The sequence below is a fragment of the Somniosus microcephalus genome, unplaced genomic scaffold (genome assembly GCF_052327205.1).
Source record: "Somniosus microcephalus isolate GS21.2 unplaced genomic scaffold, FLI_Smic_1.0 unresolved_chr1, whole genome shotgun sequence".
Taxonomy (NCBI): domain Eukaryota; kingdom Metazoa; phylum Chordata; class Chondrichthyes; order Squaliformes; family Somniosidae; genus Somniosus; species Somniosus microcephalus.
Genome location: NW_028225179.1, coordinates 52,863,970 through 52,886,407, shown reverse-complemented (window position 1 = coordinate 52,886,407; position 22,438 = coordinate 52,863,970). Strand labels below are relative to the sequence as shown.

Genomic DNA, 22,438 nt, shown 5'->3' with positions numbered 1-22,438 from the left:
AACCCCTACATATCCTACCCTATCCCCGTAACCCCACGTATTTAATCCCCCTAACACTAAGGGTCAATTTTTATCATGGCCAATCAACCTAACCCCGCACATCTTTGGACTGTGGGAGGAAACCGGAGCACCCGGAGAAAACCCACGCAAACACGGGGAGAATGTGCAAACTCCACACAGACAGTCACCCGAGGCCGGATTCGAACCCGGGTCCCTGGCGCTGTGAGGCAACAGTGCTAACCACTATGCCACCGTGCTAAGGTCGATAAAAAGTTTGAAATTAAATTCATTTTCAAAGGATAAAGTTAAAACTTTTTTTCCAGCTTTTCCCGTTAATCTTTCAAGTGGTGTAAAGCCCGTGTAGATTGGAGTTCGCTGTCAGCTTCTCCCATCGATGTGAAAATGAAACAGGAGGAGGCGAGGATTGCCCCGAACAGCAGAGCTGGGCACTGACTCAGTTTATATTGCTGCAGGAGATGTTCTCTTCCTCTAAAGATTCCCCTCACCATTAAAACGCTTGTTATATCTCACAGCCTTTAAATGGTCGGTTTTATAACATGTTGGAGAGCTTTCAATCAAACAGCTTTTAATAACTCTGCAAAAAGACGAGGTTAGGACTGGATCTGATAAGATATCGATCATAGAGTTAACATCAGAATCAGGCTCATTGTCCAGTGAGGCAGGAAACTGTGAACAAGTTGGAAGGAAATGTAAGATTGAGGGACGGAAGGGAGGAAGGAGATCTCGATTCGATCTTCATTCCATTACAGCTGGGTGAAATATTAGTTTGAGAAAGTGGGAGAATTTTTACCAAACAGGGAGAGAAAAGATTGTCTAACTTGGGGACTGAACATTTTCAGGCCACGTATCTCCCAACTAGATTAGCAATCCCTCGCCTTAACCTCTCACTAACCGCGATCTACCTTTATTATCCAAAAGGAATCATCCAGAAATCCCTTATATTTCAGTATTTCTGTTTCCAAACGGTAGAAACAACCTTTAATAAAGTCCCTTTACCGCATGTCCTGTCCGTGCTTCCAGGTTGACAATGTGGAAAATGTGGAGCAGGCTTCTGGAAAAAAATGGATTCACATATTTTACCTCACAGTTTCGGCACATCTGTGACTGAATTCCCGTTTTTATTAATAAAATTGCCGTTTTCTTGCGATATACTGAACACAGGTCTGCACTGATTTTCTGGCAGTTGTTATTTGAAGACTTGTGGAATGTCTCCAGGCCGAGGAAACTGGTTCTATTAAAAAGTCTCGCATTAATTGATATAAATTCCCTAAGCGAGAATCACAGCCCTGGACCAAAGAGCCGCTGACCCTGCTCTGAGTGTTTAATCTCGGCAATGACGATTTCACTGGTTTGGAGATATGTAATTTGCTACGAATTCATAAAATTGAAAAGAGCCGCAGCGATCATCATTACAATAAACTAAACCCTCCGATATTTAAGAGGAGTGTAAGATGTTGAGAACAGTCTCTAAAATTGTGCAGGATAATGAAAATAAACAGCAGGAATATTGTGTTCTGCTCCCACATGACACAGATCAGTCTCAGCCTCTGCTCCCTGCCCGCCGGCTGCTGAGACCTTGTCTCTAGATTATAAGCAGATTCTAGGTTGGAGATAAGTATTCAGGGTAGAGCCTAAACACAGCGGGGGGAGGGGGATCAAATATATAAAGCAGTTATTTTAGACCAGCGACCTCGTTACAAATTATATATTGCTCAAAGGCATCAATGTATGAATATGACATTAAATGTGTTTAAATATAGTGGGGGGATTTAAAGCAGATTCGGGGCCAGTGACTTCCAACGTGATCTTTTACCTGTGTCTCTCTTGCCTCTCTCTCCCCTTCCTCCCACACCCTGCCGGTGTTTATACCTTGTTTTAAATCTGCTGCTCTGGGCCAGTGCATTCCACTGTCTCACAACCCTTTCTACAAATACCCTTTCACTGCTTGACTTCTCTGTTTGTTAGTTATGAATCACCTTGAGGTGCAATGGTGGCGTTTGTGACGTCAAATTAAAAGGCCGCCGATTGGAAACACGTTGGGGTCAACGTTTCTTTTTGCACATAATTGAACCTAAATCATTCAAGATGGAATATTGTATTTGCTGCATCACAACAAACAAAATCTTGTTATGAACGTTAGCTCATTAGTTCCCCACTGTCAGAGGAAGAATTTTCTGATCTCTTCATTTATTTAATGTAAGACACAAACACAGGTATTCATTAAGAATCAACTCACAGATTGACACTGAGATAATCGCAGTGAGAGATACAGACAGCATCGGGACACAAGGCGGACAAGAGAGATGGTTAAATGCAAAACGGCCTCAGACTCCAGCAGTCAGTGACCGGTAGCTGATAGATATCAGTGAGTGGAGGCGAGCGACGGAGGCCTAATTTGGCTCTGTGGCTTAGCTGGTCAAAGCGCCTGTCTAGTAAACAGGAGATCCTGGGTTTGACTCCCAGCGGGGCCTTTTTTTCTTCTTTATCACTATCCAGGGGTGAGTTTATTCTCGTGTGAAAGGGCTACAATCCTTATGAATGTGACCGCGGCTGCATTAATTCCCACTCTGGATAAAGGCTATAGTCGCTATGGGACATGGGTCGAATTCCACCGCTGTCATAATTTCTGGCGGTGCTGATTTTGGCCTTCTCCAAAAATCCATCTTTTCTAAGCGGTGACGTGCGTTACTTTGCTGTGGAAAGAGCAGAAGAACAGCAGCTGGTGTGTGGCGCCGTGATCATATAGTGGTCAGTACACTATGTTGTACCCGCAGCAACCTCGGTTGGAATCCCAGTCATGTTATAACTTGTTTTATATATTTTGTTCTCTGTGGCACCTGCTGATAGAATGCAACAAGAAATCAATCATTACTACATGAAACAAATATTATTTGTTGGCGGTGAAAACCTATTTCCTCCTTCAAAACCCCGCACTCTCACATGCCTGAGCTTGATGCGCCATATTTCAAACCCACCTCTTCTCCCAGCTTTTTTTTCCTTCCACAATCAATAGCCCTCCTTTTCTTTCCTCCTTCTATTTCTTTACCACTTTCCTGAGGTATTACCTTAACCTAACATTCACTTTCAACTACTTAACTTCAGCAAACTTAAGTTTGCTCTGCGACAATCGTTCCTGGGGGGACATGTCCCATTTGCACCAATCTCAATTGTTGCTTTGAAACTAGTCGATACATTCAAACCTGCGGAACCGCTCAACAGACAAGCATTGCGAAAGCAGGGCCGGCCTTCAGAAGCAAAATAGCCGGATTGCACATGGAATTTCCTTGGCCTAATGGATAAAGCGTCTGATTTCGCTGCTAATCGTAATCGGGATTGTTGTCAGTCACGGATCATTCTGTGCCTATTTAAAATGGGTGAGCTCACAGTCCCGGATCACTCTGTGTGTTAGTCTTTTTTTAAAGGAATGCGATTTCAGCTGCGACGACCGTGTCCGTTCTATCTCCCACACTTCTGCCCTCACCCCTGACCCTCCCTCCTGGAACTATGATAGGGTTCCCCTTGTCCTCACCTTTCACCCCACCAGCCTCCACATTTGACGGATCATCCTCCGCCATTTCCGCTACCTCCAAAGTGATCCCACCACCAAACGCATCTTCCCCTCCCCTCCCCTTTCAGCATTCCGTAGGGACTGCTCCCTCCGAGACACTCTAGTCCACTCTTCTATCACCCCCAACAGACCTTCCCCTTTGCCTGGCACCTTCCCGTGCAAGCGCAGGAGATGAAACACCTGCCCCTATACCTACCCCCTTCCCACTGTCCAGGGCCCCAAACACCCTTTCCAGGTGAAACAGCGATTTACTTGTACTTCTTGCAATCTAGTATACTGTATTCGCTGCTCATGATGCGGTCTCCTCCACATTGGGGAGACCAAATGCAGATTGGGTGACTGCTTTGCAGAAGATCTCCGTTCAGTCTGTAAGGGTGACCCCGTGCTTCCGGTCACCTGTCATTTTAATTCACCGCTCCATTCCCACTCGGACCTCACCGTCCTTGGCCTCTTGCATTGTTCCACAGAAGCTCAACGTAAACTCGAGGAACAGCACCTCATCTTCCGATTAGGCACTTTGCAGCCTTCCGGACTCAATATCGAGTTCAACAATTTCAGATCATAACCTCGGCCCCTATTAACATTTTTACTTATATTTTTTTCCACACCTTTGTTTTGGGTTTTCCCTTCCCCCCCTTTCCTTTTTTTCTCTCTCCCACATGGCAGCTGTCTCTCATCCTGCCAATACACTTCACACCTAATCTGAGCCGTCTTTTGTCTCCACTGTCCTATTACCATCTCGTCTGGTTTTGAATACCTCTTAATGTCTCTTTACTCCTTTTGTTCTATCGCAGCCCTGCCTTCGATCTATTTAATTTCCTTTCCAGTTTAAAAAAGTGTTCACCCTAAACGTCGACTCTAATTTCTCTCCACAGATGTTGCCAGGCCTGCTGAGTTTTTCCAGCATTTTCTGTTGTTATTTCGGATTTCCAGCAGCTGCAGTATGTTTCTATCGTACGAGTTGTTAAGGTGTTGTGTTCGAAGTTGCATTGGGTTTCCCTGCGCAGGTGCAAACCCTCTCGCTTAATTCAAAATATATCAATCTTTTGCTAAATCCATTCCTTTATATGAGGTGTTGCGCTGGATTTGCTCACAATCCTCCCCACAACTTCTTGACGACGGCAAACTTTTTCTTCTCTGTTCTGAATTTGACATCAAACCGACCATTTTTGACAGTCCCTCACCTGAATTAACGGGCGGCCTTTTGCTTACAGAGCTGATTGTACATTTTCAACATTGTAGATCTGGGTGCACGGGCAGCACAAATGGTGAAGTGGAATTTCTTGCAGATTAGTTCTGTTTGGATACAAAAAGTAGTAAACGAAAAGGTTAACAGCAGACGAGGTGGCCGAGTGGTTAAGGCGATGGACTGCTAATCCATTGTGCTCTGCACGCGTGGGTTCGAATCCCATCCTCGTCGTTTATGTTAAATGTTTGATGTTTGACACCTTCGGTTCTTTTGACATTCACCTTTACCGTCATGTCCAAATTCACCTTTTGCTCCCAAGCCTGCCTAATTTAGCTTATGTCATGTCTCAAGTTACCAATATATACTTTAAAGGGAAAACACTTTATAGGTCTATGGAGAGTGGGACTAATTAGATAGCACTCTCAGAGACAGTTTACTTCAGTACCGTCAGAATCTGAGATTCCAGTACTTAATGAATTTCCCGCTTATATGTCGGCGGCTCGTTGGTCTAGGGGTATAATTATCACTTTAGGCATATCACAGCTGAATTACGATAGATCCCAGCTTCAAATGTTGGTCGAACCCCACTAGATTTTAGTTAAAACTCAGCTTCTTACAGCCAATCGACATTGTAGAAAACATACATGCTTTCCATTAAAAACATGTGATTTTGCGTCGTTTTTACCCTATCTTTCTAAATCCCAGATCTTCACAGGAGCAACTGAAAACAAACCAACTGAGTAAAGTTAAAGGGTCGGTCTCTGTGTTTCATTGGACGTCTTACACCCGTGTTCGATTCTGGGCAATGCAGGACCATTACATTTTGCTTTCTGCACCCATGAGCTCGCCTGAATTGGGATAAACTTACAATCAGCGTCAATTTTCTTGAAACACCTTCTGCCCTGAATATTAGACAGTGCTGCTTTGTCTAGCGCTGAAACGATGTGAGAAGCTGGCTTTTGAAATGGTCCCACGGGTGCCGAATTCAAAACACCATGCAAACCCACCACAAACACTAAAATATTACCGCAGCTTCGGGCTCTAACCGCCTTCAACAAAATCCTTCCTCCCAATCCTTCTCCTTTCTCGCTCGGGTCTCAGCGTCTCCCTCCTTGTGGAAGCTCGGAGCTGTTTCCCTGAGGTTTGGAATGGATTTACCTTCCATAACTCAAATTATTACTCTTTTCCTTGAAAACAGAATGACGGAAAGTTTGAAACAAATGTCTTTTTTGTACTGCGTTTCATGAAACTTCTTGAATTTAAAATGTTAACCGCAGTACTTTAGTACGAATTCCAGCAACCGCAGCAGTTTGCTGTTGTATTTTGGTACGAAGCTCACACTTGCATTGGCCGGAAGTCGAAACAGTGTTTCCCGCAATGCAGACGCGAAGTTTGCCCCTGAACCACCAACGCGTACCGGATCTAGAGCTTCAATTGTCCAGTCACAGTCTTGTTTCTGATAATGCAAGGCTAAAAGACAATGCTAAATACTGCAGAGTCTGGAAATGAAATTATTCAGAAAATGCTGTAAACACTCCGCAGGTCCGGGATCATCTGTGGAGGCGGAAACACAGGGTTAATGTTTCAGGTCGAAGAGCTCTCCTCAGATCCAAGGTTTACACCAATCATTTCAAAAAAATGCTGGCAATTTTATTAAAATTGTTATTTCCATGCTCTGGTCAGCGTGATTTCCAGATACAGTGTTATTTTGTTGCTTAATATCACAAATTACACAACAAAGCTGGGAGTCCATGCCAGAAACGTCTGTTTATAAACAGGCACTTTAACCAACTAACCCACGGAGCCAAAGCATTTTCCCTGGGTTACAGGAATTGCCGGTCCCTTTGGTATCGCTTATCATTGATTCGCCATCTATGAGTTGTTTCTGAATCCGTTAGTTTGTGCTGCTTTGTGGGTGAGCGGCAGACTTAAGAGATGTCCTGCTCGTGTTGCCAGATTGACAATGTGGAAAATGTGGAGCAGGCTTTTGGATGCAAACGGATTTACATATTTACCTCACAGTTTCGGCACATCTGGGACTGAATTCCCGCTTTTAATAATAAAATCGCGTGTTTCTTGTTATATACTAGACACAGGCTCTGCACAGTATATTTGGGCAGTTATTATTTCAAGACTTCTGCAGTGTCGCCAAGCTGAAGCAATTGGTGATGTTTGACCAAAAAGCCAAAAGCTCGCCTGGGATCTCTCGCATTTCAGTCAGTGGAATTCCCTAAGGGAAAGTAATTTGCAAATGTTGAAATTGTGCCCTGTACCCCCAAGCCCAAGTCTCCCACAGTCCAAAGATGTGCGGGTTAGGTTGATTGGCTATGATAAATTGACCCTTAGTGTTAGGGGGATTAAATACGTGGGGTTACGGGGATAGGGTGGGATATGTGTTGGTGTAGGGGTTACGGGGATCGGGTGGGATATGTGTCGGTGCAGGCTCGATGGGCCGAAATGGCCTCTATCTGCACTGTGGGGTTTCTGTGATTCTGTGATTCTGTGATTACTATATATCAAGAAAATCAGTGGTCCTAGTCCCGACCTCTGGGGAACACAACTGTGTACTTTCCTCCAGTCTGAAAAACAGCCATTCACCACTACTCCCTGTTTCACTGTCACTTAGCCAATTCCGTATCCTTGCAGCCACTGACCCTTTTATTCCATGGTCTTTAACTTTGCTGGCAAGCCTATTATGTGGCACTTTGTCAAACGCCTATTTGGAAGTCCATGTACAGCACGTCACCCTCATTGCCCTCATCAACCCTCTCTGTTACCTCATCAAAAACTACGTAGAAACTTAGAGTGCGTAAGGAAACCATGTGGTCGGCCGTGCTTGTGCTGGTTATTTTGTCCCACATCCCACGTTTTGTGCGTAACACCATCAGTAAATATTATCTTAATTTAGTAAAAGTTAACGTGTTGATTAAGGGATTGCGTTCCATCAGCAGGTGCCGCAGAGAACAGGAGATATAAATCAAGCTGTGCCATGATTCGGATTCGGAACCGAGATGCTGCGGCCACAACGGAGAGTACTAACCAATATACGATCACGGCGACACACATTAGTTGTTGCAATTCTGTCCTGACCACAGTAAAGTCACACACGGCACTGCATAGAAACGGTGGATTTTCGGTAAAGAGGCTAAAATAAGGTGATTTCTGAATCCGTGAGTTTGTGCTGCTTTGTGGGTGAGCGGCAGGCTTGAAGATATGTCCTACCCGCGCTCCCAGATTGACAATGTGGAAAATGTGGAGCAGGCTTCTGCAAATAAATGGATTTACATTTTTACCTCACAGTTTCGGCACACCTGGGACTGAATTCCCGCTTTTAATAATAAAATCGTGGGTTTCTGGAAATACACTGGGCACAGGCTCTGCACAGTATTTGTGGCAGTTTTTATTTTAAGTTTTCTGCAATATCGCCAAGCCGAGGGAATTTTGGGTTTTGACTAAAAAGCGAGGGGCTCATCTGGGATTTGAAACTTCGCCTCTCGCATTTAATACAGCGAAATTTTCTGCGTGAGAATCGTACCCGTAGATACCATCTCTCTCCCTGTCTTTGTTTCTTAGTTTCGCTGTGTTTTACCCTGATGGACTTCTCAGGTTTCCTTGAACGGCCGAGGCTGATCTAACCTGCAACACCAGCAGAAAAGTGTAAAGAAAGAAACAATGACTGAGATGGCAGGGGAAGTAATTCTGAAAAGTTAACAATGGATTTTCAAGACGAATCTGGTGAAGTGTGGCTAATTTTGTTGAATTGAAATATTTCGTGTATCACTTGATATCGTTGAACATTGTATTAGAAAGCGGGATTGGATGGACAGAAGCGGTCTGAAAGGATGGCTGATCGGCTGTGGGTGGCAACAAAATCTTACAGATTCGTTTCCAGCGGCTCGTTGGTCTCGGGGTTTTGATTCTCACTTAAGTACATAAGAACATCAGAAATAGGAGCAGGAGTAGGCCATTTGGACCCTCGAGCTTGCTCCGCAATTCAATAAGATCATGGCTGATCTTCTACCTCATCTCCACTTTCCTGCACTATCCCCAGATCACTTGATTCCCTTAATATTCAAAAATCTATCGATCTCTGTCTTGAACAGATTCAAAGGCTGAGCGTCCACAGCCCTCTGGGATAGAGAATTCCAAAGATTCACTACCCTCTGAGTGAAGACATTTCTCCTCATCTCAGTCCTAAGTGGTCAACCCTTTATTCTCCTGGACACAGGCTCTGCAGTTAAAGGATTTCATTGATTGATATGGGAGAGGTTCCCTGGTTCAAATTATTTCTTTACAGAAGGCACGATTGACGTTTCTCCAGAGAATTTTTGAGCTCCATAGGGCAGAATGCACAGGGTTTGTCGTCACAACACACGTGGAATAAAGCAAATATTTCAAGGAGGTGAGCAGATTGAAGCTGACATTTTAATTATTCACAATTCAAGCGACCTCGCTGGCGATTCCCAGTCCTTGAAGGACGTAAATGAACGAGTTGTGGTTTTGCTGCAAACGTTCATCACCGAAATCGTACTGGACAGCGACTCTGGTGGGAATGGAACCCAAAAACTTTGAATGACATAGAAACATAGAAACATAGAGATAGGAACAGGAGTAGGCCATTCGGCCCTTCGAGCCTGCTCCGCCATTCAATGAGATCATGGCTGATCTTCGTCTGAGATCTTAGCTGATCTTACCAGTTCAGTACCCCGTCCCCGCCTTTTCTCCGTACCCCTTAATCCCCTTAGCCTTCAGAAATATATCCAATTCTCTCTTGAAAATATTTATTGAATTAGCCTTCACAGCCCTCTGTGGCAGGGAATTCCACAGGCTCACCACTCTTTGAGTGAAGAAATTCTTCCTCATCTCTGTTTTAAATGATTTGCCCGCTATTTTTAGACTGTGGCCGCTGGTTCTGTGCTCCCCTGCCATTGGAAACATTCTCTCTGAATTCAGCCTGTCCAGGCCTGCCATAATTTTATATGTTTCGATGAGATCCCCTCTCAATCTTCTAAACTCCAGTGAGTACAAGCCCAAACTATTCAATCTCTCCTCGTAGGTCATTCCCGCCATTCCAGGTATCAGCCTGGTGAATCGCCGCTGCACTCTTTCCATGGCAAGAACATCCTTCCGCAGATGGGGCGACCAAAACTGTACACAATACTCCAGATGCGGTCTCACCAGCACCTTGTACAGCTGTAGTAAGGTATCCCTATTCCTATACTCGAACCCCCTTGATATGAAGGCCAACATACCATTTGCCTTCTTAATCGCCTGTTGCACCTGCATGCTCTCCTTCAGTGACTGGTGCACAAGAACACCCAGGTCCCTCTGCACTTCCCCATCTCCCAATCTATTGCCATTTAGATAATAATCTACCCTCCTGTTTTTACCCCCAAAGTGGATAACCTCGCATTTATCCACATTATAGTGCATCTGCCACGTATCCGCCCATTCCCCCAACCTGTCCAAATCGCACTGTAGCCTCCTGACATCCTCATCAGAGCCCACCCCTCCTCCTAGTTTAGTGTCGTCAGCGAATTTGGAAATATTGCATCCAATTCCCTGATCCAGATCATTTATATATATTGTGAACAGCTGGGGTCCCAGGACAGATCCTTGCGGCACCCCGCTGGTCACTGCCTGCCACTCCAAAAACGAGCCGTTTATTCCAACTCTCTGTTTTCTATCCGCCAGCCAGTTCTCTATCCACGTTAATACTTTGCCCCCAATCCCATGAGCCTTAATTTTGCATGATAATCTTTTGTGTGGAACCTTATCGAAGGCTTTCTGGAAGTCAAGGTACACCACATCCACTGGCTCTCCCCCATCTATTTTACCAGTTACTTCCTCAAAAAATTCCAGCAGATTAGTCAAACACGATTTACCCTTTGTAAATCCATGTTGACTCTGTCCGATCCTTTCCCCATTTGTCAAGTGCTCCGCTATTTTATCCTTAATAATGGACTCTAGCATTTTGCCCACAACCGATGTAAGGCTTACTGGTCTATAATTCCCTGCTTTCTCTCTACCCCCCTTTTTAAATATTGGGGTAACATTAGCTACCCTCCAATCCACGGGTACTGTTCCCGAGTCAATGGAGTTCCGGAAGATGATCCTTAGAGCATCTGCTATCTCCAGGGCCACCTCCTTAAGTACCCTAGGATGTAGTTTATCAGGCCCCGGGGATTTGTCGGCCTTCAGTCCCCTCAACTTACCCAACACCATATCCCTAGAGATACTAATTTCTGTCAGCTCCTCCCTCTCATTAGTCCCTATGTTTGCCGATATTCCTGGGAGGTTATTTGTGTCCTCCTTTGTGAATACAGAACCAAAGTATGAGTTTAATTGGTCTGCCATTTCCTTATTCTCCATTATATATTCTCCCGAATCGGACTGCAAGGGACCGACTTGGGATTTTACCAGTCTTTTCCTCCTGATATACCGATAAAAGCTTTTGCAGTCTGTCTTTATGTTTGCTGCAAGTTTACTTTCGTATTCTATTTTCCCCTTCCTGATTAATCCCTTTGTCCTCTTTTGCTGTATCCTGTACTGCCCCCAATCTTCCGGTCTGGTGCTTTTTTTTGCCAGTTGATATGCCCTTTTTTTTGATTTTATGCTGTCCCTAATTTCCCTCGTTATCCACGGTTGAGCCACCTTTTTAGGTCTATTTTTATGCCAAACCGGTATAAACATGTTCTGGAATTCTTCCATTCTATCTTTGAATGCTTGCCATTGTCTATCCACTGTCAATCCCCCCAGAAACACCACCCAATCAATCTTACCCAATTCCCGTCTCATACCCTCGTAATTCCCTTTATTTAAGTTCTGGACCTTAGTCTCTGATTCAATTCCCTCACTCTCCATCTCGACTGAGAGCTCGATCATATTATGATCGCTCTGACCCAAGGGGCCTCGTACAAGAAGATTGTTGATAAGTCCCTTCTCATTGCACAATACCCAGTCTAAAATGGCCTGATCTCGAGTCGGCTCCTCGACATATTGGTCCAGATAACCGTCCCGAAAACATTCCAGGAATTCCTCCTCCTCAGAATTTTTACTAATTTGTGTAGTCCAATCAATATGTAAATTAAAGTCACCCATGATGACAGCTGTGCTCTTATCGCACGCTTCTCTAATTTCCCTTTTTATGCCTTCCCTCACCTCCATATTACTATTTGGAGGCCTATATATCACACCCACTAACGTTTTCCTCCCCTTGCTATTTCTCATTTCTACCCATACAGATTCCGTTTCATCCGAGTTAATATCCTTCCTTTCCATTGCATTAATCCCCTCCTTTACCAGCAATGCTACCCCACCTCCCCTACCTTTTTGCCGATCCTTCCTAAATATTGTATATCCCTGGATGTTAAGTTCCCAGCCTTGCCCACCCTGCAGCCACGTTTCTGTAATCCCAATCAAATCATACTTGTTTACCTCTATTTCCACAACTAATTCATCCACCTTGTTCCTAATGCTTCTAGCATTAAGATACAAAGCCTTCAGGCTTGCTTTTTTCACACACTCATTATGAATTAGTTTGGCCCTTTGTGTTTCTCTCCTTTGCTTATTGCTTCTCACCTTTCTACCATCTATTTCTGACTTCATATGACTTCCCTCTTTTCCACTACCTAGGTTCCCATCCCCCTGCCAAATTAGTTTAAATCCTCCCGAACCGCCCTAGACCTTTTCAACCATTAACTAGAAGTGCAACGCGATATACATTGCAGCTCAGGGAGCGTCTGTGGAGAGAGAAACAGAGTTAACGTTTCAGGTCGATTACCCTCCGTCAGAGCTGGAAAAAGCTGGAGATGTAACAGGTTTTTAACCAAGTGTCAGGGCAAGGAAAGGGGGAGGAGAGGAAAGAACAAAAGGAAAGGTCTGTGATAGGATGGAAGGCAGGAGGGATAAGAGACAAAAATGGATGATGGTGCTTAAAACACCTGTTACATGTCCCATTCGCACCAAATTGAATTGGTGATTTGAAACCAGTCGATACATTTAGACCTGCGGGACCGCCCGACAGACAAGTGCTGCGAAAGCAGGGCCGACGGTTGGAACCAAAGCACCTCGATTTTACACGAAATTTCCTTGGGAAATCAAGTGAACTGGGGAGGCTAACTGAAGAACTGGGTTTTGTTTACCTGGTAGTTGGCACTTTTCCCTAAACAGTTGATGAGCGTGAGCGATGGGAAGCGGTTCATAGCTGCAAATGAGGGGAGAAATATGCAATTTTGGCAAAATAGTAATCAAACAGGATAATGGACTCGTAGGAGGGAACAAAGAGAGTAAGTGACCCTCCGCATGGATCTGACAGGGTAAGGCACGCTCCGGATGTAGCAGATAGGTTAAGGGATGCTCCGGATGTAGCAGACAGTTTAAGGGCCGCTCCAGATGTATCAGGCAGGATAAGGGACGCTCCGGATGGATCAGTCAGGGTAAGGGACACTCCGGATGTAGCAGACAGGGTAAGAGACGCTCCGGATGGATCAGACAGGGTAAGGGACACTCCGGATGTAGCAGACAGGGTAAGAGATGCTCCGGATGTAGCAGACAGTGTAAGGGACGCTACGAATGTAGCATGCAGTTTAAGGGCCGCTCTGGATGGATCAGACAGGGTAAGGGACGCTCCGAATGGATCAGACAGGGTAAGGGACGCTTCGGATGGACCAGACAGGGTAAGGCACGCTCCAGATGTAGCAGACAGAGCAAGGGACCCTCTGGATCTAGCAGACAGGGTAAGGGACGCTCCAGGTCCAGCAGACAGGGTAAGAGACGCTCCGGTTGGATCAGACAGGGTAAGGGACACTCTGCATGGTTCAGACAGGGTAAGGGAAGCTCCGGATGGATCAGACAGGGGAAGAGGCGCTCTGGAAGTACCAGACAGGATAAGGGTCGATCTGGATGTTACAGGCAGGGAAAGGGACGCTCCAGATGGATCAGGCAGGATAGGCGGCGCTCAGCAACTAGCAGACAGGGTAAGTGATGCTCCGGATGTAGCAGACAGGGTAAGGGATGTTCCGGATGTACCAGACAGGGTAAGTGACGCTCTGGATGGGTCAGACAGGGTAAGGGAGACTCTGGATGTACCAGACAAGGTAACAGAAACTCCGGATGGATCAGACAGGGCAAGGGAAGCTCCGGATGTACCAGACAAGGTAACGGACGCTCCGGATGGATCAGACAGGGTAAGGGACACTCCGGATGTACCAGACAGTGTAAGGGACGCTACGGATGTAGCAGACAGTTTAAGGGCCGCTCCGGATGGATCAGACAGGGTAAGGGATGCTCGGGATTTAGCAGAAAGTGTAAGGGACGCTCGGGATGTTGCAGGCAGGGTAAGGGACGCTCCGGATGTAGCAGACAGTGTAACTGACGCTCCGGATGTAGCAGACAGGGTAAGGGACGCTTCCGATGGACCAGACAGGGTAAGGCACGCTCCGGATGTAGCAGACAGAGCAAGGGACCCTCCGGATCTAGCAGACAGGGTAAGGGACGCTTCGGATGCAGCAGACAGGGTAAGTGACGCTCTGCATGATTCAGACAGGGTAAGGGAAGCTCCGGATGGATCAGACAGGGGAAAGGGCGCTCTGGAAGTACCAGACAGGGTAAGGGTCGATCCGGACGTTCCAGACAGGGAAAGGGACGCTCCAGATGGATCAGGCAGGATAAGCAGCGCTCAGCAACTAACAGACAGGGTAAGTGATGCTCCGGATGTGGCAGACAGCGTAAGGGATGTTCCAGATGTACCAGACAGGGTAAGTGACGCTCTGGATGGGTCAGACAGGGTAAGGAAGACTCTGGATGTACCAGACAAGGTAACGGACGCTCCGGATGGATCAGACACGGCAAGGGAAGCTCCGGATGTACCAGACAAGGTAACGGACGCTCTGGATTGATCAGACAGGGTAAGGGACGCTCCGGATGTAACAGACAGGGTAAGGGGCGCTCCGGATGGATCGGATAGGGTAAGGGACGCTCCAGATCTAGCAGACATGGTAAGGGACACTTCGGATACATCAGACAGGGTAAGTTACGCTCGGGATTTACCAGATAAGGTAAGGGATGCTCCGGATATACCAGACAAGGTAAGGGACGCCCCAGAGGTAGCAGACAGGGTAAGGTATTCTTCGGATACATCAGACAGGGCAAGGGACGCTCCGGATGTACCAGACAGGGTAAGAGATGCTTCGGATACATCAGACAGGGTAAGGACGCTCCGTATGTACCAGACAGAGTAAGGGACGCTCCGAATGTATCAGACAGAGTAAGGGATGCGATGGATGTATCAGACATGGTAAGAGACGTTCCTGATGTGTCAGAGGCATAAGGCATGCTCAAGGGATGCCAGATAGGGGAAGAGACGCTCAAGTCCTATCAGACAGGGTAAGGGGTGCTCAGGAGGTATCAGAGAGGCTGATGGATGCAGAGTTATTACTTTCTAAGCTTCAAATTTTCTAAATATCAATAAAAGCAAAAGTTGAATCCGGATGTAACAGATGTTATAACGAATGACACTTGGGGAAAATGAGAAGGTAGAATGGGGCCGGACTGGACATTTGGCAGCGCTCAGAAATACATTTAAAAATGTCAATGATTCCCCCACCCAATAGATTAATAAATAATACGAATAAATCTAATTATATTTATAACGAACAGAGGTGCAAAAGCATTTACATCTAACACAATAGCAACTCACAAATACATTTGTACCCAACATGGACAGACCCAAATATTGTTACAACCATCACAGTGATAGATTGCTAAAAAATACTTTAATAGTTTGTCTTTAAAGCCATGATATTTACATGGCAATTTGCATTGGCCTTCCTCCAAAGTCACTGGAGATTGTTGGAGAATGATTTGGGTCCTGACCGATTATTAGTTAGGCGGATTAGAACACGTTTTGAGCGCAAGTCCAATATTAGAAGTCGACATTAAAACGGGGCTCACACGGGACCGGTCGCAAATTTCAATCTACAATCCCCAAAGCGAGATTCATACCCCTAGACGTAAGAGTCATTCTGTCTAGAATGCAGACTGAATCAACTGGTTATCAAAAGTAAAATGGATTTATCATGTATTGTCCATTGCATTTTGTCTGATTCAGGTAGTCAGAGCATTGGAGACAGCAGTTTTACATTCCCAATAAAAATGATCTGTCACGTGTGCCCACAGTTCCATACCCGTTCCAAGCCCTCTTTTTACTGTCGATGACTTGCCCGGAATGTGCTTGGAGAAGTGTTAGAATTGCAGTACAGCCCTTCCCACTTTCGCTTACTCTAAATCTCCATCCAGCATTTTCACCAATGCAATGTTCATCAGCTTGAGCTACTGTTTAATTTGTTCTCGACATTAACTGTGCTGATCCTTTAACTTGTCCCACTACACCGCATCTCCAAATTTTTCGATTTCACCTCGAGGGAACTTTTCATACGTAAACCTGAAACAACTGCCAGAGAAAGATTCAATTTCAGCGGTTTCAACAACAATGAGTCGATCGACATCAAGCTCGACCATCCTCACATACACGCTGCAGATGCAAATCTCTGCCCTCCTCTGCTTCAGTGATATTCTGTTTCACGGTGATGGGCAGTTTATGCTCTCTGAGGCTGCAATCGCTTCTTTCCGCTGGCAGCGGGCACTTTGAGAGAACGGGGCCGGACAGGTGGCCTGAAATTCGCTGCTGTCCCGGCCTCACTCACTCCGGGAGCTGGGGAACAGCAAACAAACTCATGGGTTTGTTGCCGCGTCTGAAATGCGGCTCCGAACTGTTGCTATTAACCGAGGCAGCGCTGCAGGATTCTGTAATGATCTCTCACACTGTCGGTGTCTCTGTAGATTTTGATTGCATACAGAACTGTATAGAGAAAAGGAGAATACCGCGCAGCCGTTAATGTATTTTATTGATCTGTACCGACAACAGCTGATGGAACCGGGGACCTGTTGTACTTTAGACGGAAGTGATAACCGGCTCACTTCGGAAAAAGCTGCTCTGTAAAGAATGATAGGAACAACTCAGAAGAGAACTGTCATCTATAAATGCTCTTAATGGGTTCCATTAACATTTAGAAAACTGCTTATTCTATTAATTATGCAAAACTAACTAATCTGTGCAAAAAGTTTGTGGTAATCGCCATTAATCAACCGCTAACTTTCTGATTCGTACGGACCGAAATACTCGCATGGTTACCGAGTCGTAGGCAAAACTTATAAAAAAATGCATGTTATGCATGTGATGAATTTTCACCCGTTCTCATTTTATAGACTGCACTTTTAGGAGTTGAGTAAAAATGTTCAATGTTTATGACGCCAGGAACCTGGTGCAGCCTTTGGTAAATTCAGCAGCTCGCGAACACATGAGAGTAACTCCTGCAGCAATCTATCATATAACCCCAGCCAATGCTCCTCAATTAAACAACAGTCACCAGTGTCCCAGCCCCCGGCACTATTAAACAACTTGAAATGTGTAAGTAAATGTGCACGGATAATTCGCACCTTCTGTGCGGGGCTGTAGTGGCGCATTTGGTTAGCGCGTGGTACTTCTGACAGTACAGTGGTTGGAAAATGCCACTGTTAAGAGACCGAGCCACACCTAAAACAGCCAATGCTATTGCGGTGTAACATTTCTACCAGAGCAGATGGTTCAATTGGTTTTTCCGTAAGCTTCCTCCTTATTAGCTGTTCCACGTGGGCACTTAGTTTCCTCAGGCTCACCGTGCTGCAATAACGGATGAGAGATGTAAAGGAGCCCTTCAGTGCTACTTATTGACAGGACGAAAGTGGGGCCAGTTTTAACTGTTAAACCAGCAAAGAATATGTGCAGGAAATAGATTCGAATTCAACGCAGTGACTGAGACATTGGCACATCGAGAAGATGTGTAAACTCATGGGTTATCTGTACGAACATACGAATTAGGAGCAGGATAAGGCCACTCAGCCCATCGCGCCTGCTCCACCATTCAATAAGATCATGGCTGATCATCGACCGTAATTCCACTTTCCCGCGCGTTCTCCATTCCCCTAGAGTACAACAATCTATATATTTCAGCCTTGAATGTACTCAAAGACTCAGCATTCACATCCCTCTGAGTCAGATAATTCCAAACATTCACAACCCTCTGAGTGCAGAAATTCTTAAGGAAGCTCGGAGTTGTTTGCCTGAGGTTGTCCCACGGATGTGAAAGGATGGATTTACCTTTCTTAACTGACGAATGACGGAGAGTTTGATACATATTTTAGAAATTGTATATTTTGTAGTGCGTTTCATGAAACTTCTATAAATTAAAAGTTCATTGAAATGCTTCAGTATGAATTTAACCGTTGCACTGGCCACGAATCGAACCCGGGGTCGCAGGCGAGAATTCTACCCCTGAACCACCACTGCGCAACATACCCTGTTGTTCACTTCTCTTGTCACATTCTTGATTCTGTTAATGAAAGAATAAAAGACAGAGCAAAATACTGCAGCGTCTGCAAATGAAATTATTCAGAAAATGCTGTAAACACTCTGCAGGCGAGGGATCATCTGTGGAGAGGGAAACACAGGGTTAATGTTTCAGGTCGAAGAGCTCTCCTCAGATCTAAGGTTTTGCACCAATCATTGAAAAAATTGCAGGTAATTTATTAAAATTGATATTTCCAAGCTATGGTCAGTGTGATTTTCCAGAGACAGGGCTATTTTGTTGCTTAATTTCACAAATTATAAAACAAAGCTTGGAGTCCAAGCCAGAAACTCCTGTTTACTGAACAGGCACCTTAACCAACTGAGCCATGGAATTTTAAGAGAGAGGTAATGTTTCAGGTCGGCGAAGGGTCATCTATCTGAAACGTTAACTCCGTTTCTCTCTCCACAGATGCTGCCTGACCTGCTGAGTATTTCCAGCATTTTCTATTTTTATTTCAGATTCCCAGAATCTGCAGTATTTTGCTCTTGTGCCAAAGCATTTTCCCTGGGCTACAGGTATTGCAGGTTTCTCTGGTTGTATTTATCTTTCATTCTCCATTTATGAGCTGTTTCTGAATCCGTGAGTTTGTTCTGCTTTGTGGGTGAGCGGCAGACTTGTAGATATGTCCTGCCCGTGGTCCCAGATAACAGGAGGAGGAGGCTCCAAAAATATCCCAATCCTCAATGATGGTGGAGCCCAGCACGTGAGTGCAAAAGACAAGGCTGAAGCATTTGCAACTATCTTCAGCCAGAAGTGCCGAGTGGATGATCCATCTCGGCCTCCTCCTGAGGTCCCCAGCTTCACAGATGCCAGTCTTCAGCCCATTTAATTAACTCCACGTGATGTCAAGAAACGGCTGAAGACACTGGATACTGCAAAGGCTATGGGCCCTGACAACATTCCGGCAATAGTACTGAAGACTTGTGCTCCAGAACTAGCTGCACCCCTAGCCAAGCTGTTGCAGTACAGCTACAACACTGGCATCTACCCGGCAATGTGGAAAATTGCCCAAGTATGTCCTGTCTACAAAAAGCAGGACAAATCCGGCCTGGCCAATTACCTTCCCATCAGTCTACTCTCAATCATCAGCAAAGTGACGGAAGGTGTTGTCGACAGTGCTATCAAGCGGCACTTACTCAGCAATAGCCTGCTAATTGACGCCCAATTTGGGTTCCGCCAGGGCCACTCAGCTCCTGACCTCATTACAGCCTTGGTCGAAACATGGACAAAAGAGCTGAACTCAAAAGGTGAGGTGAGAGTGTCTGCCCTTGACATCAAGGTAGCATTTGATCGAATGTGGCATCAAGGAGCCCTAGCAAAACTGAAGTCAATGGGAATCAAGGGGAAAATTTTCCATTGGTTGGAATCATACCTAGCACAAAGGAAGTTGGCTGTGGTTGTTGGAGGTCATTCATCTCAATCACATGACACCACTGCAGGAGTTCCTCAGGGCAGTGTCCTAGGCCCAACCATCTTCAGCTGTTTCATCAATGACCTTCCCTCCATCATAAGGTCAGAAGTGGGGATGTTCGCTGATGATTGCACACTGTTCAGCACCATTCGAGACTCGTCAGATACTGACGCAGTCCGTGTCCAAATGCAGCAAGACCTGGACAACATTCAGACTTTGGCTGACAGGTGGCAAGTAACATTCGCACCACACAAGTGCCAGGCAATGGCCATCTCCAACAAGCGATACTCTAACCATCTCCCCTTGACATTCAATGGCATTACCATCGCTGAATCCCCCATTATCAACATCCTGGGGGTTAGCATTGATCAGAAACTGAACTGGACCAGCCTTATAAATACTGTGGCTACAAGAGCAGGCCAGAGGCTGGGAATTCTGCGGCGAGTGTCTCACCTCCTGACTCCCCAAAGCCTTTCCACCATCTACAAGGCACAAGTCAGGAGTGTGATGGAATACTCTCCACTTGCCTGGATGAGTGCAGCTCCAACAACACTCAAGAAGCTCGACACCATTCAGGATAAAGCAGCCCGCTTGATTGGCACTCCATCCACCACCTTCAACATTCACTCCCTCCACCACCGGTGCACTGTGGCTGCAGTGTGTACCATCTACAAGATGCACTGCAGCAACTCGACAAAGCTCCTTCAAAAGCAACTTCCAAACCCGCAACCTCTACCACTTCGAAGGACAAGGGCAGCTGACGCATGGGAACATCACCACCTACAAGTTCCCCTCCAAGCCACAAATCATCCTGACTTGGACCTGTATCGCCGTTCCTTCACTGTCGCTGGGCCAAAATCCTGGAACTCCCTTCCTAACAACATTGTGGGTGTACCTACACCATATGGACTGCAGCGGTTCAAGAAGGCAGCTCATCACCATCTTCTCAAGGGCAATTAAGGATGGGCACTAAATGCAGGCCTAGCCAGCGACGCCCACATCCCATCAATGAATTAAAAAAAAGATTGACAATGTGGAAAATGTGGAGCAAGCTTTTGTAAACAAGCGGATTTATATATTTACCTCACAGTTTCCGCACATCTGGGACTGAATTCCCGCTTTTAATAATAAAATCGCGGAATTTTTGACAGTTATTATTGTAAATCATCTGCAATGTCATCAAACTGAGTGAATTGGGGATTTGTGACGGAAGAGCGGGGGCTCATCCGGGATTTGGGTCCTCGCCTCTCGCATTTAAATCAGTGGATTTTTCTCTGTGAGAATCATACCGCTAGACGGCATCTTTCAATGTCTCCGTCTCTTTGTCTTGTCTCTCTGTGTTTTCCACTGATGGACGTCTCAGACTTCCGATCTAACCTGCCACACCAGCAGGAAAGGGTAAAGAAAGAAAGAATGACTGAGACGGCAGGGGAAGCATTTAAAAAGTCAAATTCGAATTTTCAGAACGAACCCGGTGAAGTAAGGATGATATTGTTGACTTGAAATATTTCGGGTACCACTTGATATTGCTGTACATTTTATAGGAACGCGAGATTGGAAGGACAGAAGCGGTCTGAAAGGAATCTTACGGCTTCGTTGCCAGCTGCTCGTTGGTCTCGGAGTTTGAATCTCGCTCGGGGGGTTTCATTGGTTGATATGGGAGAGGTTCCCAGGTTCAAATGATGTCTTTTTACAGTTGCAGAATGTGCGCAGTTTGAAGCTGACATGATAATTGTTCACAATTCAACGGACCTCATTGGCGATTCTCAGTTCTTGAAGGACAGCAATGTGGATTTGCTTCAAAAGTTCATCACCGAAACCTGACTGAACAGCGACTTCACAACCTTTGAATGACCTTTCCAACCATTACACTAGAAGTCCAATCTGCTATCCATTGTGCCACAGAGCCGATTGCATCTGATGAGTCTGAATCCGTGAGTTTGAGCTTCTTTGTGGGTGACCGGGAGACTTGAAGATATGTACAGATGATTTCCCTGTAAACAATTTCCAGCTCCGTCTTTTCCCAAAGTTTGTACAAACGAATTAATGAGAGGATCAGATACATCGCTCAGGGAAAATCGTCCACTAAACATTGAAAGTTGACAGTATTTATTGTGAGCGGCTTAGATTTATTCTGGTATAAAAGTCGCCGCGATCCGGGCGTGATTCGAGCAGCCGGTCTTATGATCTGGAGTCAGACGGGTTCCCGAAATCGTGTTGCGTCTCAAATACCCCCATATACAGGCTCTTCCATTATAGGGTGGTATTTAAAGATACCACGTCATCAATTATAATTGTGTGACACATGAAGGCTTTCAAACCCCTGCCAGCTCCTGCGGGTTGTGAGACAGCCTTGAGAAGCAGCATTCCCTGTCAGTGCCCATATCCCGATTGCTTCTGCCGCCTGCTGCCAGTAATCTGCAACAAATCCATTTGCAGAGAGAGGGCGCAAAGAATCATCAGGGAAAGAGGCATGAACTCAAAATCCAAATTAGCGGGACACGATCAGAGGGACAGTTAATGTTCTGGGGTGAGAACTTCGGTCAGAGCTGCAAACAAATAGGTGTAAGAGAGAGATAATCTATTTCCTCCGTTGTGAGGGTCCAACACAATGGGGCATAACCGTAAAATTAGAGCTACCCCGTTCAGGGATGATGTAAGGAAGCGCTTCTTCACACAGAGGGTAGTGGGAATCTTGAACGCTCTTCCCGAAACAGCTGTTCAGGCGGGGGATCAATTGACAATTTCAAAATGAAATCGATAGGTTTGTGTTCAGCGAGGATGTGAAGGTTTATTGAATC

At 45.6% G+C, this 22,438-nt stretch overlaps 1 protein-coding gene and 2 non-coding genes across 3 annotated transcripts in view; 2 read left to right on the top strand and 1 right to left on the bottom strand.

The window, feature by feature from the left end:
• Nucleotides 1-21,285, bottom strand: part of LOC147095103 (uncharacterized) — an 86,600-nt gene extending 65,315 nt beyond the window's left edge. The window contains exons 1-2 of the mRNA XM_085973626.1: nt 21,227-21,285; nt 18,175-18,208 (exon numbers count right to left, since the gene is read on the bottom strand). Coding sequence (XP_085829752.1) covers nt 18,175-18,208; nt 21,227-21,285 — 93 coding nt within the window. The remainder of the gene's footprint in view (nt 1-18,174; nt 18,209-21,226) is intronic.
• On the top strand, nt 2,419-2,492 carry trnat-agu (transfer RNA threonine (anticodon AGU)). The gene has a single exon. It is a non-coding gene; the product is annotated as a tRNA-Thr (tRNA).
• On the top strand, nt 4,928-5,009 carry trnas-gcu (transfer RNA serine (anticodon GCU)). The gene has a single exon. It is a non-coding gene; the product is annotated as a tRNA-Ser (tRNA).
• Nucleotides 21,286-22,438: the final 1,153 nt, after the last annotated feature.